The sequence below is a fragment of the Staurois parvus genome, unplaced genomic scaffold (genome assembly GCF_062004578.1).
Source record: "Staurois parvus isolate SC_StPar_1 unplaced genomic scaffold, SC_StPar_1.0 ptg000061l, whole genome shotgun sequence".
In the NCBI taxonomy this organism is placed as follows: Eukaryota; Metazoa; Chordata; class Amphibia; order Anura; family Ranidae; genus Staurois; species Staurois parvus.
The window spans coordinates 8,539,122-8,556,280 of NW_028317857.1; the positions used below are offsets into that span (position 1 = coordinate 8,539,122).

The following is a 17,159-nucleotide window of genomic DNA, read 5'->3' on the forward strand; positions in this document are numbered from 1 at the left end:
TTTCGTCACGCGAGAGGCTTCCCCGAAGCGCCGGACTCGGCGATTGGGCGCATCTGACATCATACAAACACAGAGGCAGCGAGTGACGGCTGATTGGCCGCTGTACTGAGCCGGCGTAATGGGATCACGTGGGGGGCTAGGGGGTGGGGAGGGGGAGGCTGGCTCGTGGGTTGTATAGGGAAGTTTTTGCAGTGGTTTACAGTTGCAGTCACTTCAGTGTTTGCAAATATTGTCTGCACCACTGAGCAAGCCCTGAGCTCCAGGAGGAGGCAGAGCCCTGTGTGTCTGGCTGTCTACTGGGGGCTCCGAGGGCTTTTTGCTTCTAATTGCTATGCAATGACATTTGCATGAAAACCTGGCGTACTTCTTCCATTCTACTGGGATCTATCCTCTGTAAGCGCTGGATTCTATTCTACTTGCAGCCACAACCTGCCCTGACTCTATGGTAGCACTTCTCTTTTTGTAGATCCTTTTTACATTTTATCCTTTTTTTATCTTTTTTTTTTTTTAATTTTCTGTAAGTCATGGATGTTCTACCCATGTGCAGCATCTTCCAGGAGCTTCAGATTGTGCATGACACTGGCTACTTCTCTGCTCTGCCATCCCTGGAGGAGTACTGGCAACAGGTAACCCACAGGATTGATCCTCTCCTTCCCTGCACCCCATCTCCTCCTCATTGTGGTTGTTGCACATCCAGAGCCCCCAGACTGGGATCCTGCATGCACTGGATGTGCAGTGTGTCAGTTAGTGTGTGTGTACTGCCATGCATTGCTGTGCATGGAGCTCTCTGTGATTGCCACTGACAGCTTCAATCAGCTTGGGTTTCACTAGTAACCGTGCAGCCATTTGGCAGAAACTTTGTGCTTGTGTTGGGTCCAAACTATACAGCTGGGGCTTGTCAGCTTAGCAGTGGGCTCTGCCAATAGCTATTCCTGTCACTTCTTCATATTATTTTTTTTTTGTTAATCTGCTACTTTGAAGAAAGTTGAAGGTCTGGCAGTTACTCGGGGTAATCTGTCAGCACAGATCCTACAGAGTGTTGGTATTCATTTTTTTCCATACAGTTAGAGCCAACTGGTGGTGCTGAACCCAATATTTAGAGGGGGGTGGAGCGGTCAGGGTTCGTTTTGCTGGGCTTGAAGTGTCTTTCCTACAGAATCCCTAATTGTGGTTTCCCAATAGAATGAATGGTATGTAGGACCATCTCAAGGGCTTGTTTGGAGGGGGGTCTCCATCCACAGGGTGCATGCCCTGCATCTAGACAGCTACCCAATAGAATGAATGGTGCGTATGGTCATCATAAGAGCGTGGTTGGGGTTCTTCATCCACAGGTTGCGTACCCCACATCTAGACAGCTACCTAGAGGAATAAATGGCACATCTGGTCATCTCGAGTGCTTTTATGGGGTCTTCATCCACAGGTTTTATATCCTACATGTAAACAGATTTCCAATAGAATGAATGGCATGTGTGATCATCGGAAGAGCTGATTTTGGGGTCTTAAGCTATGGGTTGCATACCCTACATCTAGAAAGCTTCCCAATAGTATGAATAGCATGTATGACAATCTCATGAGCTTGTGGGGGGGTGTTTAAGGGTTGCATACCGTACATTTACATAGCTACAGAATAGAATGAATGGCATGTATGACCATCTCAAGAGCTTGTTGGGGGAGGGGGTTATGGGTTGCATACCCTACATCTAGCTAGCTACCCAGTAGAATGAATAGCATGCATGACCATCTGAAGAGCTTATTTGGGGGATCTTCAGCCATAGTTTGCATACCTCACATCTACACAGCTTCTTGGTTGAATCAATAGCAAGTGTTTTTATGGGTTCTTGACCCACAAGTTGCATAGCCCACATCTAGACAGCTTCCCAATAGAATGACCATCTCAAAAACTTTTATGATGGTCTCTATCCACAGGTAGCATACCCCTGATCTAGACAGCTGCCCAGTCGAAAGAATAGCTTGCCTGACCCTCTCGAGAGTTTGGGGGGTCTCATCCCACAGGTTGCATACCCCAAATCTAGTATGCATTCCTGTAGATTTGCTATCTAAGGAGATTTTATGGGGTCTCCATGCACAGGTTATATACCCCAAATCTAGATGGCTTTCCAGTAGAATGAGTGGCATGTCTGGTCATTGTGAGAGCTTTTATGGGGTCTTCATCCACAGGTTGCATACCTCACATCTAAATGGCTTCCCAGCTGAATGAATGGAACGTCCAACCATCTTAAGAGCTTGTTTAGGGGCCTTGACCCTGAGGTTTCTTGCCCCACATCTAGACTGCTTCTCAGTAGAATGAATAGTATGTCTGGTCATCTTGAGCGCATGTTTAGGTGCCTTGACCTACAGGTTGCATACCCCTCACCTGGACTGAGCCTCTGGCCAACCTGTCAGAGCTTAGGATTCATAGGGTGTACATTAGTATAAAATGTTTTAATAGAATGAATCTTACCCCCCCCCCCCCCCATGATGTTATGTGACAGTCACTAATCACTGAAACAAAAGGCTAATTCTCCCTAACCAGACCATTGTGGCACTGACCTTTTGTATTGTCTATCCCCACTCCTCCAAACAAACCAGACTCCTTTATTATATGGTGCTATCAGCTTGTCAAAGGCTGCAGAGTGGTCTTGCCATTGTTTCCCTGAGCCTGTCACAGCATTGTCCTTGTCTGCCCATGTAGTCATGTTTACTTTTTGTAACCAAATGAATTAAGAGATCAAATGTCTGTTTGTTTGTGAGCTGAGCACTAAAGTGTTACAACCTTCACATTCCTGGTTAATTGTATTCGTCCCCCTCCTCTGTGCCATCAAAGAGGCAGATCTTCTTGTGTGTGATTGAAATTGATCTCAGTAGCTTCCTTCAGGCATTTTAGATCCTGGCACAGAGCCAGCTCCTCTTCCCAGAAAGCCTGCAGAGACATTTAAACTATCACAGGGCCCATCTCCTGCTCCCTGCGCTTATTTGCATAATGGAGAATTTAAAGTAGCTGGATTATTAAAGTTTAACAACATCACAATCAATTGTAGCCTCCCCCCCTCCTTCATTTTCGGGATCAATAGAATGCATTTTCTCATCTGCACAGCAGAGCAATTGTCTAATTATAGGAAAATGTAATCATTGATTTGTACAGGTTTTTTTTTTCTTTTTGTGCTTTGCAACATGCTGCTAATTTGAATTCCTGTTCAGACCACAAGAGGAAATACAATCATGCAGTATGGGATCCCTCCTGGGGCTGTTCGCTAGCTAGGGAAATATGTGTGGCATTTTGATGGCTTGTGTCTGTAGGCTATGGGGCTGAAGTGAGCACCCAGGTCCGTGCAAAAATAAGTGTCTGACATTTTACAGCAACCAGGACAGCTAAGGCCATATCCTGATCTACGGTGCTATGTCTTGTCTTGTTTCTAAAAGGATCAAAATGTTAAGAATTGTTATTTATTTAAAAATCTATAAATTTGAACATAGTATTTACCACCAAGAGTGATCTGCTTTTACCAGTATAGTTCCTTGGCTTGGCTTCAGCTTTTCAGAAGGAAGCCTCTTTTCTGGCTGAGCGTGAAAGGAATGCAGATGACTCATCCAGTTGTACTATTGGCTAGAAGATCAAATTCTTGTCCATTGTATGATTTCCAGAAGTCTCTGAAAGAATTGTGGCCTCCAATCAGCCATTTATAATTCGTCAATATCTGTCGTGTTGGTCACATCTTTTGCTTCCTTATTTCTTTTGCAACCCCCGCTCCCCCTCCCCAAACTTCTGCATTTGTTCATTTGTAAATGTGGCAGTTCTGCAAACTTGGCTTTTTGCAAGGTTAATTTTTCACTTTCTGGAAGGAAATAACTAGCGTCCATTTTGACCAGATAAGTCGTTGCCTATTCATAGTTGGAGTATATGAACGACTATGTGGCCTATGTGAATGGGGCAAAGAGCAGCATTTAAAGTGCAGTGTCTGTTAGCAGCCAATCGGCAGTCGCCTTTCGTCGGTCTTAATTCACTGAGGATATCTGATGACTAATGTAGGCGATCTGATGTCTTTGCAGCATGTTGGGCCTCTGTGCTATTCTGACTAGACTGTCATGCACTTCAAATGTCAGCTTAACCACTTTGTGCTTCCCAGTTCAGCACATGAATGAATATGATTAGCGGCAATGGGCGACAACTCTGATTATGCTTAATGCTTGTCACTGCGTGTTCCTTGAGGTGAATGATATTCATAGGTTGATATATGAAAACTGAAGACTTGGTATTGCCCATAGCAGCCAAGCCATCATGAAAACAAGATGAGAAACTTTGCCTCCAGATTTAGATTTTTGGGCTTTTTTTTCCCTGCCACTAGTCTTCTACATCAGCCCCATAGTTGTAGCCTACCTAGGTGTTATATGGAATCTGGTTGCCATATGAAATCACTTAATGTTTGTTTACAGTTTTCATAAACCAGACATTTGTTGACTTCCGCTTGAATTTTCATCCCTTTCTTCTTTTTTTTTCCCTCTTTTTTACAGACGTGCTTGGAACTTGAACGCTACCTACAAAGTGAACCTTGCTACGTTTCGGCCTCTGAATTTAAGTTTGATCGGGAAGAGGACCTTTGGACCAAATTTATCCTGGCGTGCGAGAAAAAAGAGGACCCGGACCCCCAGATTATCTGCATCAAAACCGAGGACATCTCTGATAGTCAGAACTTAGAGACAACTAGCCTGAACTCTGATATTAGTAGCGAATTGTCGGACAGCTCTGAAGAACTTTCCCCAACCATCAAATTTACCTCAGATCCAATCGGTGACATAATGATTAAAACCGAACCATTTAGCTCGTCGGCCACCTCCACCCCACCTTCATCCCCAGAGCAAGGCAAGGAGTCCCCCACTCATTTGTGGAATGCTATCACTGGAGAGCTCCATTCACCAGGGAAAGTGCGCTCTGGGTGCTTTGGAAAGACTCTTGAACAGGGTAGTCCGACCAGCGGAGAGACTTCGCCAGACGGCCGGAAACGTGTCCATAAGTGTCTTTTTAATGGCTGTAAGAAAGTTTACACCAAGAGCTCGCACTTGAAAGCACATCAGCGTACCCATACAGGTCAGTGCTTATTCGGTGATTGGTTAATAAAAGGGGCTTGACAGAAGGGAATCCCTTGCTGTCATGCCATTGCACAACCACAGGGTGGAAACCCAAAGTCCATCAATGATGTCATGGTAAATCCTTGTCTAGGGGAAAGTCCTTCCTCATTCCTTCCTGCTGTGAGGCTGGAGCTTAGACTACAGAGAGAGTGTCCAGGAAAAGGAATCGCATAATGCTTATCCAGCATGAGCTTCCTAAATATCCATTGTCTTTCCTTGACTTGTGTCCACAGGAAAATAATAATGAATGAGCACAAACACAAAGCATTTGTCCTCAATGTGTGTGTCATCTAACACTGTCCATTGTGCAATGGCTGGTTAGTTTGTTGGTACAATGAGAGACCTATTGGTTACTTATTGTTCCAGTTTCTTTTTTTTTTTTTTTTTTTTTTTTCCTCCACACACAATTTTTTATGTTTACAACGCTTTGCATGCAGATATCAAAAAAAGTGTGCTGGAATATTTTTACTCAACATTATACAATTTTTGATCTGCAGAGAAGGTTTTCAGTTGTTGCCCTTATTACCTGTAAAGGACCCTCCGTGTTTTATATCCATTGCAAAATATTTGTATGTTTTTGCTTGGATCAAGGCATACATTTACATTGTTGACCTCATTTGCGTATTGTGTTCTTTTATTTAATCTGTCCTTTAAATGAGTGGGATAGGAATCAAAGAATCAAATCCAGTAGCCCATAGGACATTTTTCAGAATGTAACCAGGGAACAAGCACACCTATTATTGTAAACAAGCACAAATACTTGTCTACATTGACCTTCCTTCAGAACTCGGTATGTTGGGATTTGTCCAACTTTACTATAAATATTCACTGCTAAAAGAAACGCCAAAAGTAAATCAAACTCAAATCTAAATGCACACTATTGACAGCCCCAGTTGTGTTTTGGGGTTGATAATAGTCTTTGAACATTAAACAAGATTACAGCTTGACTGGAAACCTTCAAAATGTATTTATAGATGCAATTTTTTTGTATCCTACACTCAATGGAAGGCTAACAAATGGTTGCATTGTCAAAATAGGTTTTGTTTTTATTGAATAAAATTTTGCAGTTTGACTGCTACTATTCTTCCCATTCTGAAGTGTTGACTGTCACATTTTGGTCATTGAGAACACAAGAGTGTATTACTTTGGCTTGTCCAAGCCCATGGTGTATAAAGTTGTGATATGTAGTGGTTGCCCCAGTTTGTTTCCCAGTAAGTCAATCGCCTTGGTGCTTTTAAGAAAAGGCATTTTCCATGATTATAGATAGTTTCAAGTACTTTGAAGGAGGACAATTAGTAAAGCAATTTCTTGACCTTCAAGGCTTTTCATTTCCCTACCAGGCTGAGAGTATGAAGCAATTCTATTTATGCACTGGCACCACTGTGTATAAGCTATAGCAAGTGATGCTAATGAAATAAGGCTCTATTGCCCAATAACCCACAAGCTCCAGCCTTGCTAAATATCAATGCCTGATAAGTATGAGTACGTAAGCATCTAAACTGTTTACTTAGGTGAATCCTGCAAACAGCCAAATAAGAAACCCTTTTAGATTACAACAGATTTGAAGAAACCTCTACAGATATGTATATGTAGACTGCCATTGCTGACCTTCTTTGAAAAATTCTAGTTGCCTAACTGTCTCCAACATCAACACCAAAGCCAGTAACCTGAAACAAGCAAACTGCAAGTAAAACGAAAGTGATTTCAGGTCACCTTACCGGCATTGTTGTTCTGGCCATTGGTTAGAAATGACTGAAGCCATTGAATCTGGGTTGAAGGCAGGTAACTAGGATTTTCAGAAGTAGGGCAATCAAAGCCTTTATGCTAACGAGATCAGAGAAGTGTGCCTGATTTTGTATTGATTACAAATTTTTTTTTTTTCTACTCAAATCATTAAACATTTCTCTTTTGCTGGCATTGCTGCAGTCACAGGGAGAGAAGGAGGCTGCAGGAGAACGAACTAGAAGAAGTCATCACAAATAGTGGTTCTTTTGAAGCTCAACTGAACTTTTGGTTTAATCCTCTAAGTATATATATCAGGTACATGGGGGGAAAAATTTTGAAAAGTGTGTTTTCCTTAAAAAGCAGCAACAACTTGGGTAGAAAAGACTATCCCTTGCCAGCATGTGCAAGCAAAGGTCTAACACCCCCTGATGAGTCAGCTAGTGCTCTCCAATCAGCAGTGAGAATGGATTTTTTAGTTTGCAATGCTGTAAGTTTGACTTGGTAGAGGGTGTCAGACTGCTTCAGAGAGACCACTGCTTCCACACCTAGAACAAGGGTCCTTGTCTATAGCAAGTTGACAGTGGACAAGCTTTTCTATTCCAGGTCGTAGCTGTAATTAGAACAAACTGTAAGACTTTAATCTCTATTTTGTTTTGATGCAGCTGAAATGAATATAGCTGATTTAAGGTAAAAGTACAGCTAGGCTTTAAAAGAACAGATGCAATTTGTGATCACTTCTTCTACTTCCAGTTACTTTGTGCTGCCAGTTTTTTTCCATGTACACTCCCACTGACTGTCAGGAAAAATCACAAGGCTAAGCGATGTCCTCAGCCTGTCATCACCTCCTCATGTAAAATGCATTTTTTTAGTTTCTCACAGTTTAGAGTTGTCATTCACTGTGCAGCATTAGTCAGCTTAAAGACTATTGCTCATTAGTTTTACTTTCCTCAGGGCTTGGGGAGATTTGCAAGTTGACTTTTTGATGAGCAGACTGAAGATAACCAATGTTTATTCCATTGTGATTTGTTTAGTGTGTGCCTAATGGAGTTACTCAGGTTACTCAATGCGAACCATACACTGCCCCATTTGCAAACAAACTGAGCTAACCATTTGACTGCCAGGGGTCTGTTCACATCTACAGCAGTGTGTAACTTGTGATTAGATCATTCTAAGTAGATTTTTTTTTTTTCCCAATGGTTTCCTACAGTTGAAATTACTAATAACTAAACTAGATTGTTTTGTGATTGTGTTTTTCAGGAGAGAAGCCTTACAGATGTTCATGGGAAGGCTGTACGTGGCGTTTTGCACGAAGTGACGAACTGACCAGACACTTCCGAAAACACACTGGTGCCAAGCCATTTAAGTGCACACATTGTGAACGGTAAGATGAGATACAGTCTATACATTGCTATGCTTTACTTTGTTGTTCTCTATACGCCCTTTTTTTTTTTGCAAATTTTTCGAATTGCAACATATACAAAACAAAATGGCTGCTGATGCTTTCAAATGCAGGAATGTTGTGAATCATACCTGGCATGAAAAGAATCATACCTGATTCCAGCATTTGACAGCTGAATGGAAGTGGTGTGGCCTAATGTACAGAAACAGTGGAACTTAATCTTGTCCTGGGCAGAAGGATGGAGGTGGGGGAGGATTGGGTTGTTATGTGTTGGGTATGTGTAAGGGTTTCACCTTAATGCATTCTTGGGGGTGGGTGGGGAGATAGGGAAGACCAAGGCAGGCTTGGGAATGCGCCTGTATGAGTACCCCATATTTCATAGCACACAGCTTGCTATGTGCTCCTCCTCTTGCTAGAATTGGAGGAGTAGAGTGCCATTGGGAGATTCCAGAGGAGGAGGTTACCATTACACAGAGCAGGTAAGTATAACATGTTTTGTTATGTTAAAAAAAAGTATGCCTTTGCAGCCATTTAAATTCTACCTGTTACATTAGATGGCTACTGACATTTGTGGCAGCTGTAGTTTTTTGTTTTAATGGCTTAAAGTGATATTTATTTTTTTAAATAAATCCTTACCTGCCTTGTGCAATTGTTTTGTACAGAGCATCCCCGATCCCTCTCTTCTCAGGTCCCCCACCAGTGCTCCTGGCCCTTCCCTCCTGCTGAGTGCTCCCAGAACAAGCAGCTCGGTATGGGGGCACCCAAGCAGGCTCTCTCTGGAGCCACTGCTCTGCATCTGCATGTCTAGTCGCACACAGAGCTATGGCTCAGGCCCACCCCCTCTCTCCTCATTGGCCCACTGACTGTGATTGGCTCCCACTGCGGGGAGGGAGCACATCGCTGGATCGTGATGGGGTTAAGGTAAGTATTGGGGGGGGGGGGGGGGGGGTTCGTTGGGCTGTTGCACATAGAAGGTGCTCAAAACCTTTAGCTTCTACAACTCCTCTAATTCTCTTCCTGTATTATTGCTGGCTGCTTTCTGCATTCACCAGCTGCTGAAGGAGATCTAGGCTATCAGAATCTGGATAACTGTATATTATCTAAAGCTCAAGTCCTCCAACTTTCTTAAAACCTGATGGAGTGAGGCCCCCGAAACGCGTTGGCTATTGAGTTCACTATATGTTTTGGAAAAAAAATATCCAATTTGGACTTTTCAGTGTGGCACTCTAAATCTTTGATCTGACCAATATTGCTTGCTTCTAGGCCTTCATATATGAACGCTATGGTTCCTTCAATCTGTGCACTATATTGGCTCTGGTCACAACAGTGGAGCATTGTACACAAAGTTCATGTTACTCTCTATATGTCAGCCTTTTCTATGCCACTGCTCAGCCATCTTTGTAATGAATCCTTGAACTCAGGTGAACTGAGCCATAATGTGCCAGAGGTGCAGTGGCAAAAAAAAACAAACATTTCTATAAAGTCCTGCCTGTACCATGGACAGTGTCTTGGCAGATGAAAAAGCTGCCCCCACTGCCTGATTTTGGTCCTTTCCACATGTGCAAGATAGCAGCTATGCTCCGTAAGCGAAACCTAGAATATGCCGATAACCTGATATGTAAGACTATTACAAAATGTCTGGTAGCCATAGCAACCCCATTACAATTGTCGTATTGTAGTATAGCTTGGAAAATTAGAGCTGAAGCTTGGTACTTTCCATGATCAGCTTGGTCAATTATAGCATCTTGTTTCTATGAATCTCTGTTGTTGCTAAGGTTGCCACGTAAATTACACATTTCAGATGTCGTGTTCTGGAAAATGACAAACTGCTACTATAAGCAGCAATTTACACATCTTCTCTCATTGCCTTGTTTTCACAAGGCCTGTCTGCAGCTTTCAACCGAGGGTAAGATCTGGACACATTGGCCATTTGTTTTCCGTGCAAGGCCATATGTGTAATATTCCAACATTCACTGCTTCTGGAAAACCTGAAGGATGATATCGGTGGTTGTACAATGGATGTGAACGTTATTAACAAGTCATTTGTAAAAGAGAGCTTTTTCCATTCCAGCACTTCAGTATGTCCTCCACAGTGCTTGGCTCATTTATCTTCATGGTAGACTCCATCTACCAAGTAGAGGGTGGATCTCGGAGCACCTCACACTATATGCCTTTTTATAAAATGAGATGAGGTTTTCTGTGCGTAGTTAGTACATACAACTGACCTCAAATGGATTGGAAGAAGTGCACCACTGTGTACTTTTCTTGGCCTTTTTTAGAAACCATTCTTTCATCCCTTTCCTGTATCCCATCACCGTCACCATGTGAACTTGACCAGCAGTATTTACTGACATTAGTAAAAGTGCTAATTCTCACCAAGGATAGAGATTGATCGCTACAGTTGGAAGAAAATAGCTCTCTGCGGTATTAACATAGTGTTTAGAGACCAGTAGGCTGGCCATATATAGTATTGGTGTGCCCCCCCCCCCCCCCCCCCCCGCTGTGCTATTTTATTCTGACAGTGAGACCCCTTCACTGCCATTTTACACTGCAGCCAAATGGTTGCTTGCGCTGGTCAAACACATACTTTCCAACATTCCCATTCGAGAGGAGTTGATCACTAGGTCGACTCCTCTTGAATGGGAATGGCCATAGATGGATCGAAATGTTTCTGGTTCCACATGGACTATCAATCCATCTATGGCCAGCTTTATTCTAGTGTTGTTTCTGTGTGATTATTTGTCGTTGCATGCTAATTGTGTAGCTTACACCATAGGGAACCATGTGTTTTTATATATTCAGTGGTCACTTGCATATTTTGGAGGTTCCATTGCTACTATGGTTTAAGATCTTAACATGTTTTCTTCCTTAAAGCTTGCATACCTGTTGCTGTAAGTCTAACTGTAAACCTGTTCTGAGAATGTTGTATTCTTCTTTCAGGTGTTTCTCAAGATCAGACCATTTGGCTCTGCACATGAAGCGACACATGTGAATGAATGTGGATGTCAAGAGATTTAGAGCGACTTCAAGGTTCAATTGCCTTGTGCGAGGGATGCGAGTTCCAGCCAAAGCATGCCAGTTTGCACCCTAACCAGTTGCCTTCAAGACCTCACTTTCTCCAAGAGGCTTTGCAGGGCTTATCAATCGTGTGAGATGCGGCATAGCCACCATACAGTGCTACTTCTGGAGCTGACCGGGCCTGTGCACTATTGGTGCTTTATCTTCTGAGTGGCTTGTCTAAGCCGTCGCCGTGAGCATGTGCACTGAGAATGTTAATGACTGGGTGACTGAATGGTGACCAGGAGCCAATGTCTGAATGAGGAAGAACTTTTTATTTTTTGTTATGGTTGAGTTCAGTTGTGAGGGATTAGAAAAAAAATATGAAAAATAGTTATTAAACAAAAAAACGGTTTGAATGTTTGTATGCTATGGCATACTGAGTTATATGGGACAACCATCTGTCATCCTGCTTGGTAAGGGGGGGCCTGTGCTGCTGAAAGGCGCTAAAGCCCACCCTTTAAAAGCAGATGATCCCTTTCCTGTGTGAGAGGTGCTTTTGTTGTCTGGTGCAGCTATTAAACGTGCAATGTGTCAAGTAGCTCGTTTTGCTACAACGATCGTTTGTAATCCATTGTATAAGCTGTGTATCTACCAATTATAACACAACTATAACTTCATTATAATAGAAAAGGTATTGCATGGATCAGGGGGAAATGTGTACGCTTCTCCATTCTTTAATCAGGACTGCAGTTATGATTCCAGTTGAGAGCAGCTAAATACAATTGGTCTGTTGTTACGTTACTTATGTATAGAATTGAAAAATAAAAGAAAAAAAAAAGAAGAAAATTAAAAAAAAAAAAAAAAAGGAAAAAAGTGGGAAAAAACCACTAATAGCTTATACTGATTTTTCTCATGCAGCTAATTTTTCTATTATTTATGCCTTGAGGACTAATTTCCGGTTTTCTAGCTGTTAACGCACTGTTGACCTTAAAAATGGTGCCTTATGCAAGTGGCCTTCTCCTATAATGGGTGGGGGTCTGATACAGGGGTTTAAGTGATGTAAGCTTACTTAAGGCTCTGTTGTCACCCTAGAGTGTAGTTTTGTTTTTGTTTTGTGTGTTGTTTTTTTTTTTTTTTCCCACCATGCTTGGGCCATTCAGTGCTGCAAGCGGGTTAATGGAGCACCAGCTACTAACAGCCAGTCGGATACAACAGACCTTACAGAACTGGGAGTACTGACCAGTTAGATTTCTGTCATCACTAAAAAAGGCGGCCGGAAACTTGTTATGGGCAGGACTTCCATTTTATTTTTCTTTCTGTGAGTTGGTATTTTGTCCCAATACTGCTGCATTTGATTGGCCTTTACTACTGGTGCCCACGTTGTCCCATCTTATTACGGTGTTCATCGACCCTTGCTCTGCTAAATAAAACTTGCACACAGTCGCACAAAGCCTGGAAAACACATTACTGTTTTTTTGTGTTTTGGCTCTTGTGTGTGTGTGTGGATGTGTGTCCTTCTCTCCCCCCCCCCCCCCCCCCCCCATACTACATCAACCTCACATGGTATACTAACCTGCTTTTTTCTAAATCACTGATGTTCAGAGCTATCGCTTACACTTTCTTTACACAAAAGTTGCACAAATGTATCCATACATGCACTTATTATGTAAAATACTCATATACTTGTCAAGGTACAGAATGTGTTGTTTGAAATAGATTTTTTTTTTTTTTTTTTTTTTTTCCAAATGTCTGAACTTTATTGAAATCAGACATCCACCAAAGCAAATGTATCACGGGCAACAATTTTTTTTTTTTCTTCAAATTTAGGTTTTTTTGGGTGCAAACATTTGTAGTCATTTGTAGTCTTAGGTCACTGAGTGTGAAGAGCTGTATTAAGAGTTTGAAATATATTTTTGTAATATGTTATTTAATGTTTAAAAACAGATTCTGCAACTGTAGAATAAAAGTTTTAAAAGTTGATATCCTGAGCATTTAGATTTTAGTCTTTTTTTTGTTTTTATATATTTTTTTACTTTAAAAGAAAACCCTGCATGGATTTGCAGTAGAATGTGTACTGTACTGCCACAGATAATACTGAATGAACACGACCTTAGAGTGGTCATAAAGAATTATGTAAAGGTAGTATTCAATGCACAGTGTTACATGCAATCTAAAAAGTTCTATTTTGGAAAAATAAATATTAAGGGGCATGCACACATTTAGGATAGTATCAAGCCACAGTGATGCTTTCTTTCAGCTCTTGCAGCAATTACTCAACCAATTTTTCACCCGATGCTATATGTCAGTGTGTGTTGAAATTCCATTCAAAAATAAATCTCATTGGGAATGGGCAGTAGAATTGTGGCAAAATTAGTTTTTTGGGGGTGGGTGGGTGGTTTAAGTGGGGTCCTTTTTTAAATGCTACAGAGCAGCCCTTTTTGTACTTCCTGTGCACAATGTAGTTACTTGAGGGGCGCTAACTTCACCTTTTGTTGCCCCTCTTTTGGTTCAAACTCATGGGCTACAGAAGAGATGGCCATAATTTGATCGGGACACTTTAATTAAAACCCGCCCCCCAAGGTTGTAATTTTTGCAGTGATTTGATAGACTTAAAACTGACTCGCTGGAAGGCTTGTTGCCCTATCTGGGCTATAATAAATCTTCCACATGTGTACGAAAGTGGGTGATTGTGGTTTGTACTTGGATCTTACATTTTCTCTGCAATTTCTAATCTGCCATGACAGAAAACAGATGGAAGATCATCAATATTGTCTGTTGCATGAGATGAGACTTCCATTTTTAGAGAGCAATTCAAAATCTGCCCTGAAGGAAACCATAAATAAATGTTAAGTATTCTAGGGCTCGCAGCATGTCCATTATGAGCAAGTGTTCTTAATTTTATAAACAATGCAGAAAATGTGAATAAAGCAAATGGTGTGCCTACGCCTTAAGGGGAGCATATGTGTTCTAGTCTACCGCTTGATCTGCAAGCAGATTGGAGTGACAAACCTTTGTAGCCCATAGCAGCTTGAGTTTCCATTAACCTGTTTAGCAGTTGCAATCAATTCCTACACAGCTGCATTTTTGCACCAAGTTTACTACCATCTGTGCCAACTTGGGGGCTGTTTTGAAGGACAGATGAGATGATGGCTAAAGTATAGCTAGTTAATACCTAACTATTTGTCAGATCTGCAGGAAATTGAAAACTGCCACAAGCAAAGTGATTTGCCATCAACTCGATAAATTGTGGAGTTGCCCAAAAATTAAAACCTGCTTCTCATTCGCTTTCAGTTTTGTTTGCCACCAGTCCTGGAGAGCTGGTACACTGACACAATGGAATCCCTTAATGAGTTTGTACAGTAGCTTCCATATTCACCTTTTCACCAGGGCAACAGTGGAAACTTGTCTGGATATCCATTTTTCTTGAAGGATGTCTTCAGTGTGTGCATTGCTCCTTTATGGCAGTATTTTTGTATTTTTAAACATGTAGTTACTAAAGTTGTCTTAAAACTTGTTGGCCCATAACTATTTTTTTTTTTTTTCATTTTTTTTTTTTAACTTACTGTGTAAGTAAATTGTCATTCTCTGTTTTGGTTTTGGCATAAAACCAGTTAAGCCGGCTCCTCCGTATTTTTCGGTTTCACACGGACAAGGCTAGTAAATAGTCTTTGTATAAGCTGGAGAATGGTGACATTTCAGAACGCCTCGTTTTGAAGTGCTAAAAGTTCAGCCATAATAATCGCAAGAAGATAAACAAAAGTGCACAACTTGCACTGGCTTGTCTTGCTCGTAAAATGCCATCAGCATTCTTTAGGGTTGGGTGGGGTTGTGTGAACCTCCTCTATATCAATGCCTATAAATTTTACTTAATGAGGAAAACGCACTCTGTTCAGGTGATAACTGAGCCTCAGTCAAGCTGATGGGAGGGGAGGGGGGGGGGGGGGGGGTACACACTTGCTTGAAATTTGAGGGGAGGGAAAAGTTTTATTAGGTTTTTGTTTTTATTTTTTTAATTTTTTTTTTTCGTTCTGATACACCCTGTTATCTGAAAAATCTTTGTAAGATTTTTGTAAAAATAAATTTTGTTTTACAAGATTTTATTTGAAAATTTGTTTTGCAAGATTGTTATATTTCTGTATGAATGTATTTTTTATTGGAATAACATAAAAAAAGAATTCCTATCAGATTTCTTGCCTTTTGGTTTTTATTTCTGTTTCTTGCAACATGGTTCAAAATTCCTTTTGGCTTTTCTCTAAAATGTAACAAAAATGTAATCCTATTCTTTTTCTGATTCTTTAACAAAAAAATGTGTTCTACTCATTTACTGATTACATGTTTCCTATCCTAGGGTGACCATGCTCATTGACTGTACTGTATCTACTGAAGAGAAGCTTTGTCACACTAGGCTGCTCTCTTTGGACTACAGATGCCTCCCCCTTTCTCCATTACATAGGGAGGTGTCCTGTAGTTCATAGAAGATGCCTAGGAAAGCAGATAACCTTGTATAAGATTGGGTTGAGTCTGGGGTTTTTGTGTGTTGTGTGTGGTGTTTTTTTTTCTTGCAGAAAGAGAAAATGTTGCTCCGGGTGTTACACATACTTTAGGACACTTTCACACCTTTTTTGCATTCCACCTTGTACAGCATTGCAGTGCACAAGTTATTTGCAATGGCACCTCAACATACCAAAGAAAATGCACCTGTGGTGCAGTGCATGGTAACACACTACTGTACAGGAGGGAGGACATTCGCCCCCCCAGCTATTCGAATGCTCTGGTAATGACATTACTGTTATTATACTTATAATACAGGATTTATATAGTGCAAACAGTTTGCACAGCGCTTTACAACATGAAGGCAAACAGTACAGTTGCAATGCCATTCAAGACAGGAGGAATCAGAGGGCCCTCCTCGTTGGATGCACCAGACTGAAATTGTGTGATCTATAGCAGCTAGCCTGATCTCCTTTTTTCATTGTTCTTTTACCTCTAACCATATAAAAGTGGATATCTGGTTAATCCTGAATAAGGCAGGCCATAGGTGGATTGAATCTCAACCAGTTCAGCAGGGACCAGCTGATATTCGATCCATCTATGGGCAGGCTGATTGTATCCAAGTAGATACGTCAATTGACTTTGGTACAACCAGCATGTTGGATTTTTATCATGCAATTATTGCCAGTGGCCATAGCCACTAGCAGTAATCACTGTGTTCTGCCTAATACACACTACAAGTGGTTTTTAGTTCAAGCAAGTGAGCTGAACAGGGAAAAAAAAAGCTGACTACTCAGGAGGAGCCCCTGTACTAACTATCTGAAGTTAGTACAGCAATCTCCCTCTGTGTGTTATTGTGTTCTGACAGGACCCCCATTGACTGGGAGAAATAATCAGGAGCTGATCGGCAGACCTTTTTTTTTTTTTTTGTCACGCCCCTGCGACAGAAACCGGCTTCTGTTAGACCAGCTGCCCTACACATGGACCGAATGTACTAGACTTCAGGGACAGCCACCCCAACCAGGAGAACACAATAGCTCTGCATCTACACAGTCATGGTTGCAAGAATGAAAATCGCATAATCTATGGCCTACCTAAGTAAATGTGTGGTAACTGAGCAATCAATTGGGAATAATCAAGTAAAAATCTCCCGCTTCTCCTGCCAAAAAAAATGTGTTTTGCAGAGATGTACTTCTTTTTATGCTTTTTAAAAAGGGTTTTAAAAAAATGGAAAAATACCTGTTTATCACCCAGAAATCATTTGTTCGCTTAACTACATGTTTGGGCTGACAACAGCAGTGCCTTCTCTTCCCTGAAATCCCAACCAGCATTATCAGCCCTGCCTACTGGACTACAGGACCTTGTAATCCAAATAATGTGTTTAAGTACATACATTGATTTGTTTTCTAGCCAAGCGATA

The 17,159-nt window shown here is 41.4% G+C and overlaps 1 protein-coding gene across 1 annotated transcript; it reads left to right on the plus strand.

The window, feature by feature from the left end:
• The first annotated feature begins 213 nt into the window (after positions 1-213).
• On the plus strand, positions 214-15,432 carry KLF6 (KLF transcription factor 6). The gene is made up of 4 exons (XM_089668720.1): positions 214-626; positions 4,510-5,083; positions 8,107-8,230; positions 11,189-15,432. The coding sequence occupies exons 1-4, from the start codon at positions 525-527 to the stop codon at positions 11,238-11,240; spliced, it is 852 nt and encodes a 283-aa protein (XP_089524846.1). The 5' UTR covers positions 214-524; the 3' UTR covers positions 11,241-15,432.
• The last annotated feature ends 1,727 nt before the right edge of the window (positions 15,433-17,159 follow it).

What these genes read in the sequence shown, in the direction of transcription:
- KLF6 (XM_089668720.1), top strand. Translation starts at nt 525, where the DNA reads ATGGATGTTCTACCCATGTGCAGCATCTTCCAGGAGCTTCAGATTGTG. An exon ending in ACATCAGCGTACCCATACAG is followed by an intron (nt 5,084 to 8,106) that starts GTCAGTGCTTAT and finishes TGTGTTTTTCAG; the next exon opens with GAGAGAAGCCTTACAGATGT. An exon ending in AAGTGCACACATTGTGAACG is followed by an intron (nt 8,231 to 11,188) that starts GTAAGATGAGAT and finishes TTCTTCTTTCAG; the next exon opens with GTGTTTCTCAAGATCAGACC.